This window comes from Rhinoraja longicauda, chromosome 26, assembly GCF_053455715.1.
Source record: "Rhinoraja longicauda isolate Sanriku21f chromosome 26, sRhiLon1.1, whole genome shotgun sequence".
NCBI classification, from domain to species: domain Eukaryota; kingdom Metazoa; phylum Chordata; class Chondrichthyes; order Rajiformes; family Arhynchobatidae; genus Rhinoraja; species Rhinoraja longicauda.
Window position 1 is genome coordinate 2,996,870 of NC_135978.1, and position 12,896 is coordinate 3,009,765.

At 41.7% G+C, this 12,896-nt stretch overlaps 1 protein-coding gene across 2 annotated transcripts in view; it reads left to right on the plus strand.

Moving 5' to 3' along the window:
* The window catches only part of acaca (acetyl-CoA carboxylase alpha), a 222,738-nt gene that overhangs the window by 84,680 nt on the left and 125,162 nt on the right, over positions 1-12,896 (plus strand). For both annotated transcript variants that reach the window (XM_078422758.1, XM_078422759.1), the window contains exons 29-31: positions 4,029-4,052; positions 10,120-10,263; positions 12,039-12,138. In XM_078422758.1, coding sequence (XP_078278884.1) covers positions 4,029-4,052; positions 10,120-10,263; positions 12,039-12,138 — 268 coding nt within the window. The remainder of the gene's footprint in view (positions 1-4,028; positions 4,053-10,119; positions 10,264-12,038; positions 12,139-12,896) is intronic.

Genomic DNA, 12,896 nt, shown 5'->3' on the forward strand with positions numbered 1-12,896 from the left:
CTTTATCTTGCACTAAACATTATTCCCTTTACACTGTATCTGTACACTGTGGACAGCTTGATTGTAAACGTATCGTCTTTCCGCTGACTGGATAGCACTCAAGAAAAAAGCTTTTCACTGCCGTTCGTTACATGTGATAATAAACTAAATTAAACTAAAATATACTACTGTACATAAGTACAATTAAGTCAAACTTAAGGAAAATAGGTAGAACGAAGAGAAAGATACAGATTGCAGAATATAGTTCTCAGCAATGTAGCACATCAGTTCCGTAAACAAAGTCCAATATCTGCAATTAGTAGAGGTGAATCGGACTGTACCTTAACTTATGGAAGGATCGTTCAGAAGCCCAATAAGAGGGGAAGATTCCTGAAATACTTGTCTCTGCTTTGCCTCCCGTTCATTTTCATAGTGACCAGTCTCAAGAGGTTTGGAGAATTCATCAGTCGAATAATTGCCAGTATTGACTTGGTAGCAGTTTGTGCCCTTCCTCCCTGGTTTGGCTGGATGCTCTCTGCAGCTGTTTTCCTTTTAATTTAATGAATGCACTGACAACTGTACGGTAATAACTCATATCTACAATCCTTTTTTTTTGTTCAATACCAACCTGATTTTACTTTGCAAGAGTGAATTGGGCATATTTGCAATTGCCTAGGCAGATTTTAAATTTATTTATTTTGATCGAAAATATTGGGTTTCTGAGAATGATTTATGTTTTCTTATATTTTTCTTCTAATGAAACACTGTTTCAACGTTCATAACTGCGCAGAACAAGATCTGTGTATTGGCATAATGATTGCAATCTAGTTAATGCTGGAAAGGAGAAAGTATCATTTCCCCGCTCGTTTCATTTCTGGAGCAACTTCGAAATGATGAGCATTTCAGATTCCATCCTCGCTATCACCCTTTCAATCTTCACATCTTTAAACAATAATTCATTTTGCAGCGATGTGGCATCCTCAAAAGGGTCACAAAGAAAAGCTGCTGCTCTGACTGAAATTGCTAATGTACCTGCAGCACTAGTATATAGTTACTTTCCTGCACTTAATGATTTTACTGCTGGATTGTCTTTAATATATTACTTCTACAGAGCTGGTCTGTATATCTATGTCTACCTGTCTCTAGTTTAGCTGGGACAATATCAATATTTGTAACAATTTACATCTGTTGCCTCTTATTTCAGTCTCCTTTGCTCTATTTGCTCCTTCCCACTCCCACAAGCACTGATATGAACTGGAATTGCTCATTATGTGACCAGTACAAAGATTGTGTGCGGGTTATTTGAGTTGCTAAATGGGGTGAACCCTTTGTGCATCCAATCTCCTGGCTTCACCCATCGTAAACTGTACACCAACGGTCAAAGAGGACCAGCAGTGGAAGTGCAACTCTCCTTCATCCATATTAGAACTTGTGTAATTCTTCCCTCCTAACTGAGCTCCTTACGGGTGGAATTAATTGCCACAGACGGCTGTGGTGACCAAATCATTGGGTATTTTTGAGGACATGATTGACAGATTCTTGATTAGTATGGGTGTCAAACGGGAAAGATGGATCAGCCATGATTGAATGGCAGGGAGGACTTGATGGGCCGAATGGCCTAATTCTGCTCCTATAACTTATGAGAAAACTTGACATAGAATGTGGAACCAAATTCTAGGACTATCCTGGCCTCTGCAATTTTTTCTACTTGGGACAGTGTAGTTACTTCTTGAAAAAAGATAGAAAGTGCTGGGGTACTTCAGCGGGTCAGGCAGCATCTCTGGAGAACATGGATAGATGAAGTTTCGGGTTGGGACCCTTCTTCAGACCCTGTAAGTTTGTTACCATCCTTTATAGTTTACATAACTTTGCCAGAGGTGAAGTAACCACTGATATGGTTCACGTGTTTAACAGCAGAAAAAGTTTCCCTTAAATTCCTCAGGCCTGGTTTAAAAATAAATACCATTATCACAGAACCTCACCTTATAATAAAGAAGGAAGCATGCTACTTTGAATCAGACATGACCAAATCTGATCTGGTAATTTTCATGGTTTGCCACTAGCACGGAGTGCATTAATACAATTTATTTGTGCTAAAAGAATCTTCAAACTGTTCTGCAAAAAAATAGCAGAATACATATCTTTAACAATAAATAATAACTGTGTAAATCTATTATGTGGCTGAAATCGAGAGAAAGCTGTGTGGTGTAATTTGTTTTACTGGAGCATGCCCAATGCAACAATATCACTTTAAATGTTAATGGCAGTGAGGTTTACATAAACGAAATGCATCAATTCTCACCTTATTATGCTTCGCCTTCTGATTTATAAAAATGTGGCCTGTGCTGGCACCAAATCATGACTTGATTTAAATGCCACTATTAGCATGCGTCTTGCTTGTGTTTTCTCACCCCCCTCCTCACTTAGAAATCCTGAAGGAATGAGAGCCACTTCTGTCAAATGAAATGTTTCAGATGCAAAGACTTGAATGCTGTGAAAATAAAATGAAATGAAATTTTCTAAGCTGACGGTAAAGGCTAAGAGAAATTTTGATTGCATGTGTATGAAGATCAATCATAACAGGAGAGGGATGTAACCTGTTCCTACACGTCTACATTCGGAAAAGTAGATTGAGTTCCTGGTTCCAGAAGCCTTTTTATAAATCGCATAAATTCCGAGATGATTGATTATGAATTTTGTTTCTATGGAAAAATTGCAAATATTTACGTATTAATTAAAGGAATCTTTCCCCAAACATAGTGGGAAGATTTGACTGGTAGTGGGTTTTGGGGCTGAAGATGTAGGCCGTCACACAAGGCAAGGGCAGTACCCAAACAGCTAAATTAAAGTTCATTGCATAAAGAAACTAAATTCGCTGCTTCATTTTAACACTTTTTGTCCCAATATTCTGAATATTGGGACAAAAAATGTGTTAAAATGAAGCAGTGAAAGTAGTTTCTTTATGCAATGAACTTTAATTTAGCTGTTTGGCCTTTGCCTCCACTCAATTCACTGCATATTGGGCTGCGCATTGGTAGAGTTGCTGTCTTACAGCACCAGAGGCCCGGGTTCGATCCTGACCGCGGGTGCTGTCTGCACAGAGTTTGTGCGTTCTCCCCATGACCGCGGGGGTTTTCTCCGGGTGCTCCAGTGTGCTCCCACAATCCAAAGACGTACAGGCTTGTAGGTTAATTGGCTTTGGTAAGAATAGTGAGTTGTCCCTAGTGTGTAGGATAGTGCGAGTGTACAGGGATGGCTGGTCAGTGTTGGCCGGGGGCGAGGAGGCTGTTTCCACGCATTATCTCTGAACTAAACTTTCCCCAGCACCCTTCATGTGCACCTTGTGTCCAAAGATTATGATACAAAGATCATGATACAAAGATCATGCATACAAAGAGTCATTGAGGAAGGCTATGCAATATATTTTTGCTTTTGCTCTTGTGCCTAATCTCAACCTCAATAACTAAGCCAGGTTAAATAAAGTAAGAATTTAATTGCTTCGTTATCGGTACAGATGACAATTAAACACTCGCTTGACTCCCTCTCCTAAAATGAAATGCTTTGTGACAGATTTTTCTCTTTTAGTGAAATCTCTCCTTTATACCATTAGAAAAAAACTTGCATTTAGATGATAATTTCAGTGCAGCAAAAAGATCCTTAGACAGGAGCATTATCAAACAAAGAATGACATGCTGACCGGGTAGAGAATGCGAAGGCGGGTAATCAAAAGGCCAGCCCAATGGGGAGAGTTTCAGGTGTTTTCTGGATGGGGAAAAAAGTAGGGAGGTAAAAGGTGAGCAATTTCAGGAGGGAACACCTCAACGTTGGGGCATTGGCAGCTCAGGGCACGGCAAGTGGGACACTGAACATCTGAAGACCCATCCATTCTGAGTGTGTGAATGTGAGTGTATGTTTAAAACTGGATGCCTCATCAATTCAAATTCAAATTCAAATCCCTGGCGAATGTGTGTTTGCATTTTAACTTTAAAATGATTGTGTATCCTCTGTTAACCCCCCTCACTAACCTATTGGTAATTGTTTGATTTCAGAGGGAACATTCCCACACTTAACAGGTACTGTATAATCATTTATTTCACATTTTATGGAATTTATAACTACAGTGCCCTCCATAATTTTGGGACAAAGACCTATCCTTTATTTATTTGCCTCTGTACTCCACAATTTGAGATTTGTAATAGAAAAAAATCACATGTGGTTAAAGTGCACATTGTCAGATTTTAATAAAGGCCATTTTTATACATTTTGGTTTCACCATGTAGAAATTACAGCAATGTTTATACATAGTCCCCCCATTTCAGGGCACCATAATGTTTGGGGCACAGCAATGTCATGTGAATGAAAGTAGTCATGTTTAGTATTTTGTTGCATATCCTTTGCATGTAATGACTACTTGAAATCTGCGATTCATGGACATCACCAGTTGCTGGGTGTCTTCTCTGGTGATGCTCTGCCTGGCCTGTATTGCAGCCATCTTTAGTTTATGCTTGTTTTGGGGGCTAGTCCCCTTCAGTTTTCTATTCAGCATATAAAAGACATGCTCAATTAGGTTCAGATCGGGTGATTGACTAGACCACTCAAGAATTGACCATTTTTTAGCTTTGAAAAACTCCGTTGTTGCTTTAGCAGTATGTTTGGGATCATTGTCTTGCTGTAGACTGAACCGCCGTCCAATGAGTTTTGAGGCATTTGTTTGAAATTGAGCAGATAGGATGTGTCTATGCACTTCAGAATTCATTATGCTGCTACCATCAGCAGTTGTATCATCAATGACAATAAGTGAGCCAGTACTTTCAGCAGCCATACATGCCCAGGCCATAACACCCCCACCACTGTGTTTCACAGATGAGGTGGTATGCTTTGGATCTTGGGCAGTTCCTTCTCTCCTCCATACTTTGCTCTTGCCATCACTCTGATATAAGTTAATCTTCATCTCATCTGTTCACAAGACCTTTTTCCAGAACTGTGGTTGCTCTTTTAAGTACTTCTTGACAAACTGTAACCTGGCCATCCTATTTTTGCGGCTAACCAGTGGTTTGCATCTTGCAGCGTTGCCTCTGTATTTCTGTTCCTGAAGTCTTCTGCGGACAGTGGTCATTGACAAATCCACTCCTGAAGAGTGTTTCTGATCTGTCGGACATGTGTTTGGGGATTTTTCTTTATTATAGAGAGAATTCCTCTGTCATCAGCTGTGGAGGTCTTCCTTGGCCTGCCAGTCCCTTTGCAATTAGTAAGCTCACCAGTGCTCTCTCTCGTCTTAATGATGTTCCAAACAGTTGATTTTGGTAAGCCGAAGGCTTGGCTGATGTCTCTAACAGTTTTATTCTTGTTTCTCAGTCTCATTATGGCTTCTTTGACTTTCATTGGCATAACTTTGGTCCTCATGTTGATAAACAGCAATAAAAGTTTCCAAAGATGATGGAAAGGCTGGAGGAAAGACTTCAACTGTGCATAAGAGTTGTTCAGCAAAGAAACAGAGCTCCGACTCACCATATCTATACTGACTATCATGCTCACCTGTACTAATGCTGCCTACCCTGCAGTCATTCCATATCATTTTATGCCCTACTCATTCAAGTCCCTGTCTAGAATCCTCTTAAATATTGTTAACGTTCCTGTCTGCTCTGGCAGCTCTTTGCAGAAACCAACCACCCTTTGTGTGAAGTATTGACCCCACAGATCCCCATTAAGAATCCTCCCCCTCACCCAAAGCCTTGCTTTCTAGTTTTGAGCACCCTTATAATTGGAAACAGAATCTAGATATCTACCTTTTTTCTGCCTCTCATAATTTTTTATACCTCTATTTTTCCAAGGGAAAGTAGTTGCAGTCCCTGCAGCCTCTCCTTTACCATGCCCTCCCATGTACCTTTACTTTACCATCTCTCGCCTGGTCACATCTTTTCTGCAGTGTTACGACCAGAACTGCGCCCCGTTCTCCAGTGCAGCCAAATCCCTGCACTCAACACCTCAACACATGAAACCAAGCATTCACCTTCACCACCATATCTACCTGTGACGCCACTTTGAGGGAACTCTGTGCCGGTACCCCAAAATCATTCTGTTCAACAGTTCAAATGGAATGGGAAATTGTCCACTGTCCATTCACCTACACCCTGACAAATTATTTTAATTTCCAGGTGCCATCGGGAAAGATTGAAACTTCTAGTTGACTGTTTGCCACGATTCTGCTGCAAACAACACAAGTTTCTTTTTTCAGGCCACCCTTTTTAAAATTAGCCAATGTAATGAAGCTTCTTTTACTGAAGTCAATGAGGTTCTTCTCATTACTAGAGGGACAGGACAGAACTGACCTGACAGAGAGGTGTATTCTCGGCAGGCATGTTAAATGTCAAAGATAGACACAAAATGCTGGAGCAACTCAGCGAGTCGGGCAGCATCTCTGGGGAAAAGTAGTAGGTGACGTTTCGGGTCGTAACCCGTCTTCAGACTGGGATCAAGCTAGTCTGAAGAAGGATTCTGACTTGAAACGTCACCTACTCATTTTCTCCAGAGATGCTGCCTGACCCACTGAGATACTCCTGCATTTTGTGTCTATCTTCAGTGTGAGCCAGCATCTGCAGCTTCTTTCTACACGTGAAATGTCGTTACCCATAGAAAGCGCACTATTCAAATTGCTGCCAAAACTATTTCCATCTCGTGCAAAACCCGGCAGCAAAATGGCATTGATTTAAAAGTACTTGATCTTGAGTGTATGTAGCTAAATATTACTTTATTTGCCTGGAACAGAAAATAATTTGGTCTTGGACCTAATCTCATTTACTATTTGAAATGGGTCCAGGATATTAATTTGAAATGACCGATTTGTTTTAGAGATGTACGCTGAGTTTTGTCAGCATAAAGGATTGCAGAGTGGTTGGTAATTGGCTGAGTGTTCCCAAATGCCTCAAGAGAAAGTATTTTTGTTTTTTATTCCAAATGAGTCGTTGTATACCAGGGTTACTATTAATGTAAGCTGGGGCTCCCTGTCCCTACGATCCATTTTCCTTCATCCTTCACACTGTTGTCAAAAATGACCGTTTTCAGATTTTTAATTAAAAGTAGATACTAACTTGATTAGCCATGAATAAAACTGAATTATAGATTGCCTGATCCCCTATTAGAAAATCAACTGTATTCCCTTGAACTTTAACAGATAATCGACTGATTCACTCTGGAGAGTAGAGCAAAGTTTTTTTTTCTCTCTCTCATTATCTCCAGTGTAAGTACAATTTGGTGAACTGGATATGATTATCTGGCATAAGCCACATGGCAGTTTGGGGTGAGAATTGTGTTTTATTGATGCGAAATAGTGGCTGATCCATTATGGGTCGGCAGAGCACGCCTTTTGTGAACTTTAACATTTAAAAGAGAATAAAGTAGTCCAAAAAAAATTTCTCTCGCTCTGCTGCCCCTCAGGAGTAGGGAATTGTGCCCTGGGCCATCAAAGGAACACAAAGCCATTAGGTAGAATTACAGAGCTGAAGGACTCCAGGTTCAGTTACTGAAATCTTAATGAGTTGGTCGCAGCTATTTCAGAAGGCGAAAGCGAGCCAGATATTTTGTCCTGTTCACAACCTCGACGTCCCAGAAAGAGCACGTGGGAATATTGGAAATGGTCTGGGTGACGGCTTCCAATGTCAAGTAGCCTGCAGGTACTCCTTATCCAGGCTGCCTGCTGTGCTCACCAGCGGTTCTCAAATCCCGAAGAATGAATAAATAATGTGAAAAACCACACTGGAACAAATAATGGATGGGTACCTGAGGATTTATATCTCAGTTTGAGTTATGGAGCCAAGGGAATGGAGACGGGGGAAAGAAATAGCATCTGAAATGCTTGAAAATTTGATCATTTTCACTGTGGCACAGTTTATGATTCTGATCTGCTTAATTATATGCAGTTCCAATTTAACGTGAAGGTGTCACACTGTACTTGATCAGGCAGAGTAGGACCTTCCTGTGGTAACGAGTTGAGAGTTGAGGTGCCCATTAACATTGAATCAATTTTACCTGTGCAAGTGATTTAGTTTATTGTGCTGGGAAGCACCTTGTCCCCTGTTACATTAAATATTCCAGGAAAGAATGATTCAAAACGTGCTCCAAATACAGACTGTCAGTTTGGAATGGGATCCAACTGGACATGTAATACTTTCCATTTGGGTTCCTTAATGCAAAACCTTTCAAAGAAAACTTTTTTATTATGTACAATTCAGAACATTTGGAATGGGGCGGCACAGTGGTGCTGATGTAGAGGTTTTACCTCAGCACCAGAGACACAGATTCGGTGCTGACTATGGGTGCTGTTTATGCAGGGATTGTACGTTTTCCCGTGACCATGTGGGTTTCCTCCGGGTGCTTCGGTTTCCTCCCACATCCCAAAGACATGCAGGTTGGTAGGTTAATTGGCCCTCAGTAAATTGTATGTGTAGGGAGAGAATGAGAAAATGTGTTAACGGAACTAGTGTAAATGGATGATCGATGGTTGGCTTAGATTCAGCGGGCTGAAGGACGTGCTTCCAATGCTGCTTTTTTTAAAAGTTATCAAAAAAAGAGAGAAAGGCAAGATGAGACTTCGGGCCTGTTGTGCCCAGTCCTTGTGGTAATGTTTAATCCTGCATATCATTCACCTATCTGCCTCCAATACCTCAAGGAGGATATATGGTGAGGTTGCTCTCAGGTAAGGTTGGATAAGCTTGGATTGTTTTCTCTGGAACTCGGGTTGAAGAAAGACCTAATAGAAGCATATTAAAAAATTGTTATGCCAAGGTAGGGTAGACAGGTAGAGCCTTTCTCCCAAGGTGATGGAGGCAAATACAATAGTGGCATTGATGAGGTTTCTAGATAGGTACATGGATATGCAGGGAATGGGGGGAACCATTCCCTTCAAGATTAGAGATCCATACCAAGTCTAGCAATCATTGTGGGCTGAACGCTCTGTTCCTGTGCTGTCCTGTTCTTCAACGCCTCATTCTTTAAGGAGCTAAAACATGATGCCAATTTAGGAAAAATTAGTTATTCCAAAGTCACTTACTACAGAATTGTTGATAGACTTGAATTTTAAAAAAAAAGAAATAAAGGGTGAGATTGTTAATTGCTGAAGAAGTGGGCCGCACAATGGCGCAGCGGTAGAGTTGCTGCCTTACAGAGACCGGAATTCGATCCTGACTACGGGTTCTGTATCTGGAGTTTGTACCTTCTCCCTGCGACCACATGGGTTTTCTCCGGGTGCTCCAATTTCCTTCCACATTCCAAAGACGTTTGCAGTTTAATTTGCTTCTGTCAATTGTGTAGGATAGAACTAATGTCAACGGGTGATTGTCAGTCAGCGTAGACTCAGCGGGCTGTTTCCATGCTATATCTCTAAACTAAAATAAGCGACAGGGATTAAAACCGTCTGCCAGGTTGCACTTTCCCCCTCCCCCCCCCCCCCCCCCCTTCCCACCTTCCTTTGCCTTTCCCTCCCGTAACTTCCCACCCTTCTTTTCCTTCTCTCCCTTCCCTTCCTTTCTTCACCAATTTCTGCTTTTCTCTCTTTAATTGTTCGCCTTTTCTTTCTGTTCTTCTGCTCCATCATTTTTGATGTCCGTCTCTTTCTTGAATTTTGCCCAGGCTGTAGCAGTGGTTTCTGGCTGTCATCTTTTATGATGCTTAGTTTGGATATGGTGCAGAGTGAGGGAGAGGAGGAGGCATCATACAAAGTGCACCACTGGGAAATGAAGAAAGCATTGAAGGCCTGAAAATCGAGAGTTGGGGAAAATGTCATGTTGAACAAGTTATACTCTTGCTGAAATAGAATTCTCACTTGAATTATTAATCATCATAATCCTGGCTTTTAGCGTGCTAATATAGTATCTTCAGTATAGATTTGTAAAATGAAGGGATTGACTTGTTATATTAACAAACTCATTGATGAATCTTACAGAATTCCCCATTGTCCTATCAATTGTTAACTGACATGAGTCATTTCATTTATATAGATTTACACATTTGTTAATAATATTGTATAATATGGCTTAAACTCATAAGTGTTATTGCACTAATGGGACCATAGGGGTTCTTCCGGTAATATTGCAATGAATTGCTGCTCCCCTGGTCCTAATTATTCATCTTTATATTACAATCAAGGATGTCTTTCTCTTCAAACTTGAACCATTATGGGATGTTTCACGTTGCCAGTGTGAGTGATGTTCTGCTTGACACCGCTTTCACTCCACCTTGCCAGCGAATGGGAGCAATGGTCGCCTTCCGTACCTTTGAAGATTTTGCCAAGTAAGACTGACTGCCTTTTTTTGTTCTTAAAGCTTCAATTCCTGGATTTATCTGTCTGCAATGAACCCAGTAATATTACAATAATTTTATTGGTTTGAGATTACAAAGTCCTCAAGAGATTTTGGTGCATGAGCCATTTGCTAATCTGCTTTCTAATCAACATTAATCTACAAGTAGCATTCTTGAGCAAAACATAAAGTGCTTTGTTGTTGTTGTTCGTCCTTCGGGTTCGAAGATGACCATGACTTCACTTTCAGTTGGAGGATTGGTGACTGGGCCCTGAAGTGACTGGTGAGGCCAAAACATAAAGTGCTTTAGTATCTCAGCGGGTCAGGCAACATCAATGGAGGATGTGGACTGGTGATGCTTTGGGTCGGGATCCTTCTATAGACTGATTATTCTTCGGGAGAGAAAGCTGGAAAAAAGGCGAGGGGGAGGAACAAAGCCTGTGTTAGGTGGATACAGGTGAGGGGGGTTTTAATTTGCAGATGGCTGGACAAAGGCTTGAGATGAATAGAAGACAAGGGTGTCAGATAAAGGAGAGAAGAGGAGTGAAATGTAAAGCAGAAAGAGTGTGTAGGGGTGGAAGGGGAAGGGGGGCAAAGGGGCAGGATAGTGGGAGAAATGGGTGCAAATCACTTGTGGTTCGTTAACTTGCTTGGTTCAAATGGGTAGGCAACTAAAAGACAGAAATTGTTTCCTTCTCTTTTTGTAGGCACAAAAAGCTGGAGTAACTCAGCGGATCAGGCAGCGTCTCTGGAGAGAAGGAATGGGTGACGTTTTGGGTTGAGACCCTTCTTCAGACTGGTCAATTGGAGAAGGGTCTCGACCCAAAACGTCACCCGTTCCTTCTCGCCAGAGATGCTGACTGTCCTGCTGAGTTACTCCAGCTTTTTGTGTCTATCTTCGGTTAAAACCAGCATCTGCAGTCCCTTTCTACACATTCCTTCTCTTTTTAGTTTGTTTAAGTCCAAATTGCTTGATAATAAAGAATCACATCTAGTCTGCACCATTCTCCTTTTCTCTTATACGGTGAAGAGAGAAACTGACAACAAATATTTTTTATTTGAGCTGTAAGCGCCCCATGCCAATCAAAGAAAGAAAGCAAACCAACATGGAACCCAGCACATTTTAAAGCTCCACGCAATATTGATGAGCTGTCGAGATTTTACATTGACATAACTTGAACTCTCTGATGTATGATTTTCTTGTAACTCATGTCCATGCCTGAGGTAGACACAAAATGCTAGAGTAACTCTGCGGGTCAGGCAGCATCTCTGGAGAGAAGGAATGGGTGACGTTTCGGGTGGAGACCCGCACGTTCTCCCCTTGACCGCGTGGGTTTTCTCCGGGTGTTCCGGTTTCCTCCCACATTCCAAAGACATGCAGATTTTGTAGGTTAATTGGCTTCGGTAAATTGTCCCTAGAGTGTAGGATGGAACTAGTGTACGGGGTGATTGTTGGTCGGCATGGACTCGGTGGGCCGAAGGACCTGTTTCCACGTTGTATCTGTAAAAAACTAAAGCAATAAGGCAAAGATCCCCAGACTGCCAATATATGAACAGTCAAAGTGTGGCTGGGTCAAGGGCTGCAGTTTGTTGCATAAACTGTAAATCAAGTGCTCGGCTTCTGGCCTGAGGTGTGTGTCCGTGTTGGTTGTGCTTCAGATAACAAGCTGTGGATCAAATATTCTTGTGCAATAACTGCACTTGGTTTGCATGTTAATCTCTGGAACAACTGGAAGAAAAGCTTTCTCATATCTCCTGTACTTTCAGAAGCTTTCAGGATGTAACCAGCTGCTTTTCGGACTCGCCACCTCCCAGCCCAACCTTTCCTGAATCAGGGCATGCCTCCCTTTATGACGATGACAATAAGGTAACTTGCATATGGAGTATCATTTTAGTAATCAATCGTTCCTGAGTGCCCACGTAAAATAGTAGGAGCATTGATAGCATAATTTGGACTTGAATAATGTGCCTCCCACATAAGCTGTAACACAGGTTTTTTATGACTGTACCTTATAAACATTCTTCAGCGTATTGAAGTATAACAACAGTGGGGAACGGATCCTTTGCTTATTTTGGGCACTTAAGCGAGCAGAATATGGCGGCAAAGTGGCGCAGCGGTAGAGTTGCTGCCTCACGGCAGCAAGAGACCCGGGTTCGATCCTGACTGTGGGTGCTGCCGGTAGGGAGTTTGCACGTTCTCCCCGTGACCACGTGGGTTTTCTCCGTGAGCTCCAGTTTCTTCCCACACTCCAAATACGTACAGGTTTGCAGGCTAATTGGCTTGGTATAACTGTAAATTGTACCTGGTATGTGGATAGTATTATTGTGCGGGGATCGCTGGTCGGCACGAACTCGGTGGGCCGAAGGGCCTTTTTCTGCATTGTATCTTGAAACTAAACTAAAAATAGAGCTGCTATATACAATAGGACACAAAGTGCTGGAGTAACTCAGCGGTCAGGCGGCATCTCAAGACCGTGGATAGGCGACGATTAAGGTCGGGACCCTTCTTCACACTGCTATATGGAATAGACTTTCTTGAATGTTAGGTCCAAGCTCTCCCAAGTTTTAGTATGTACTATATTAGTAAAAAAGCTAGGCTGGTGGATAAATTTATTTTTGCTCATG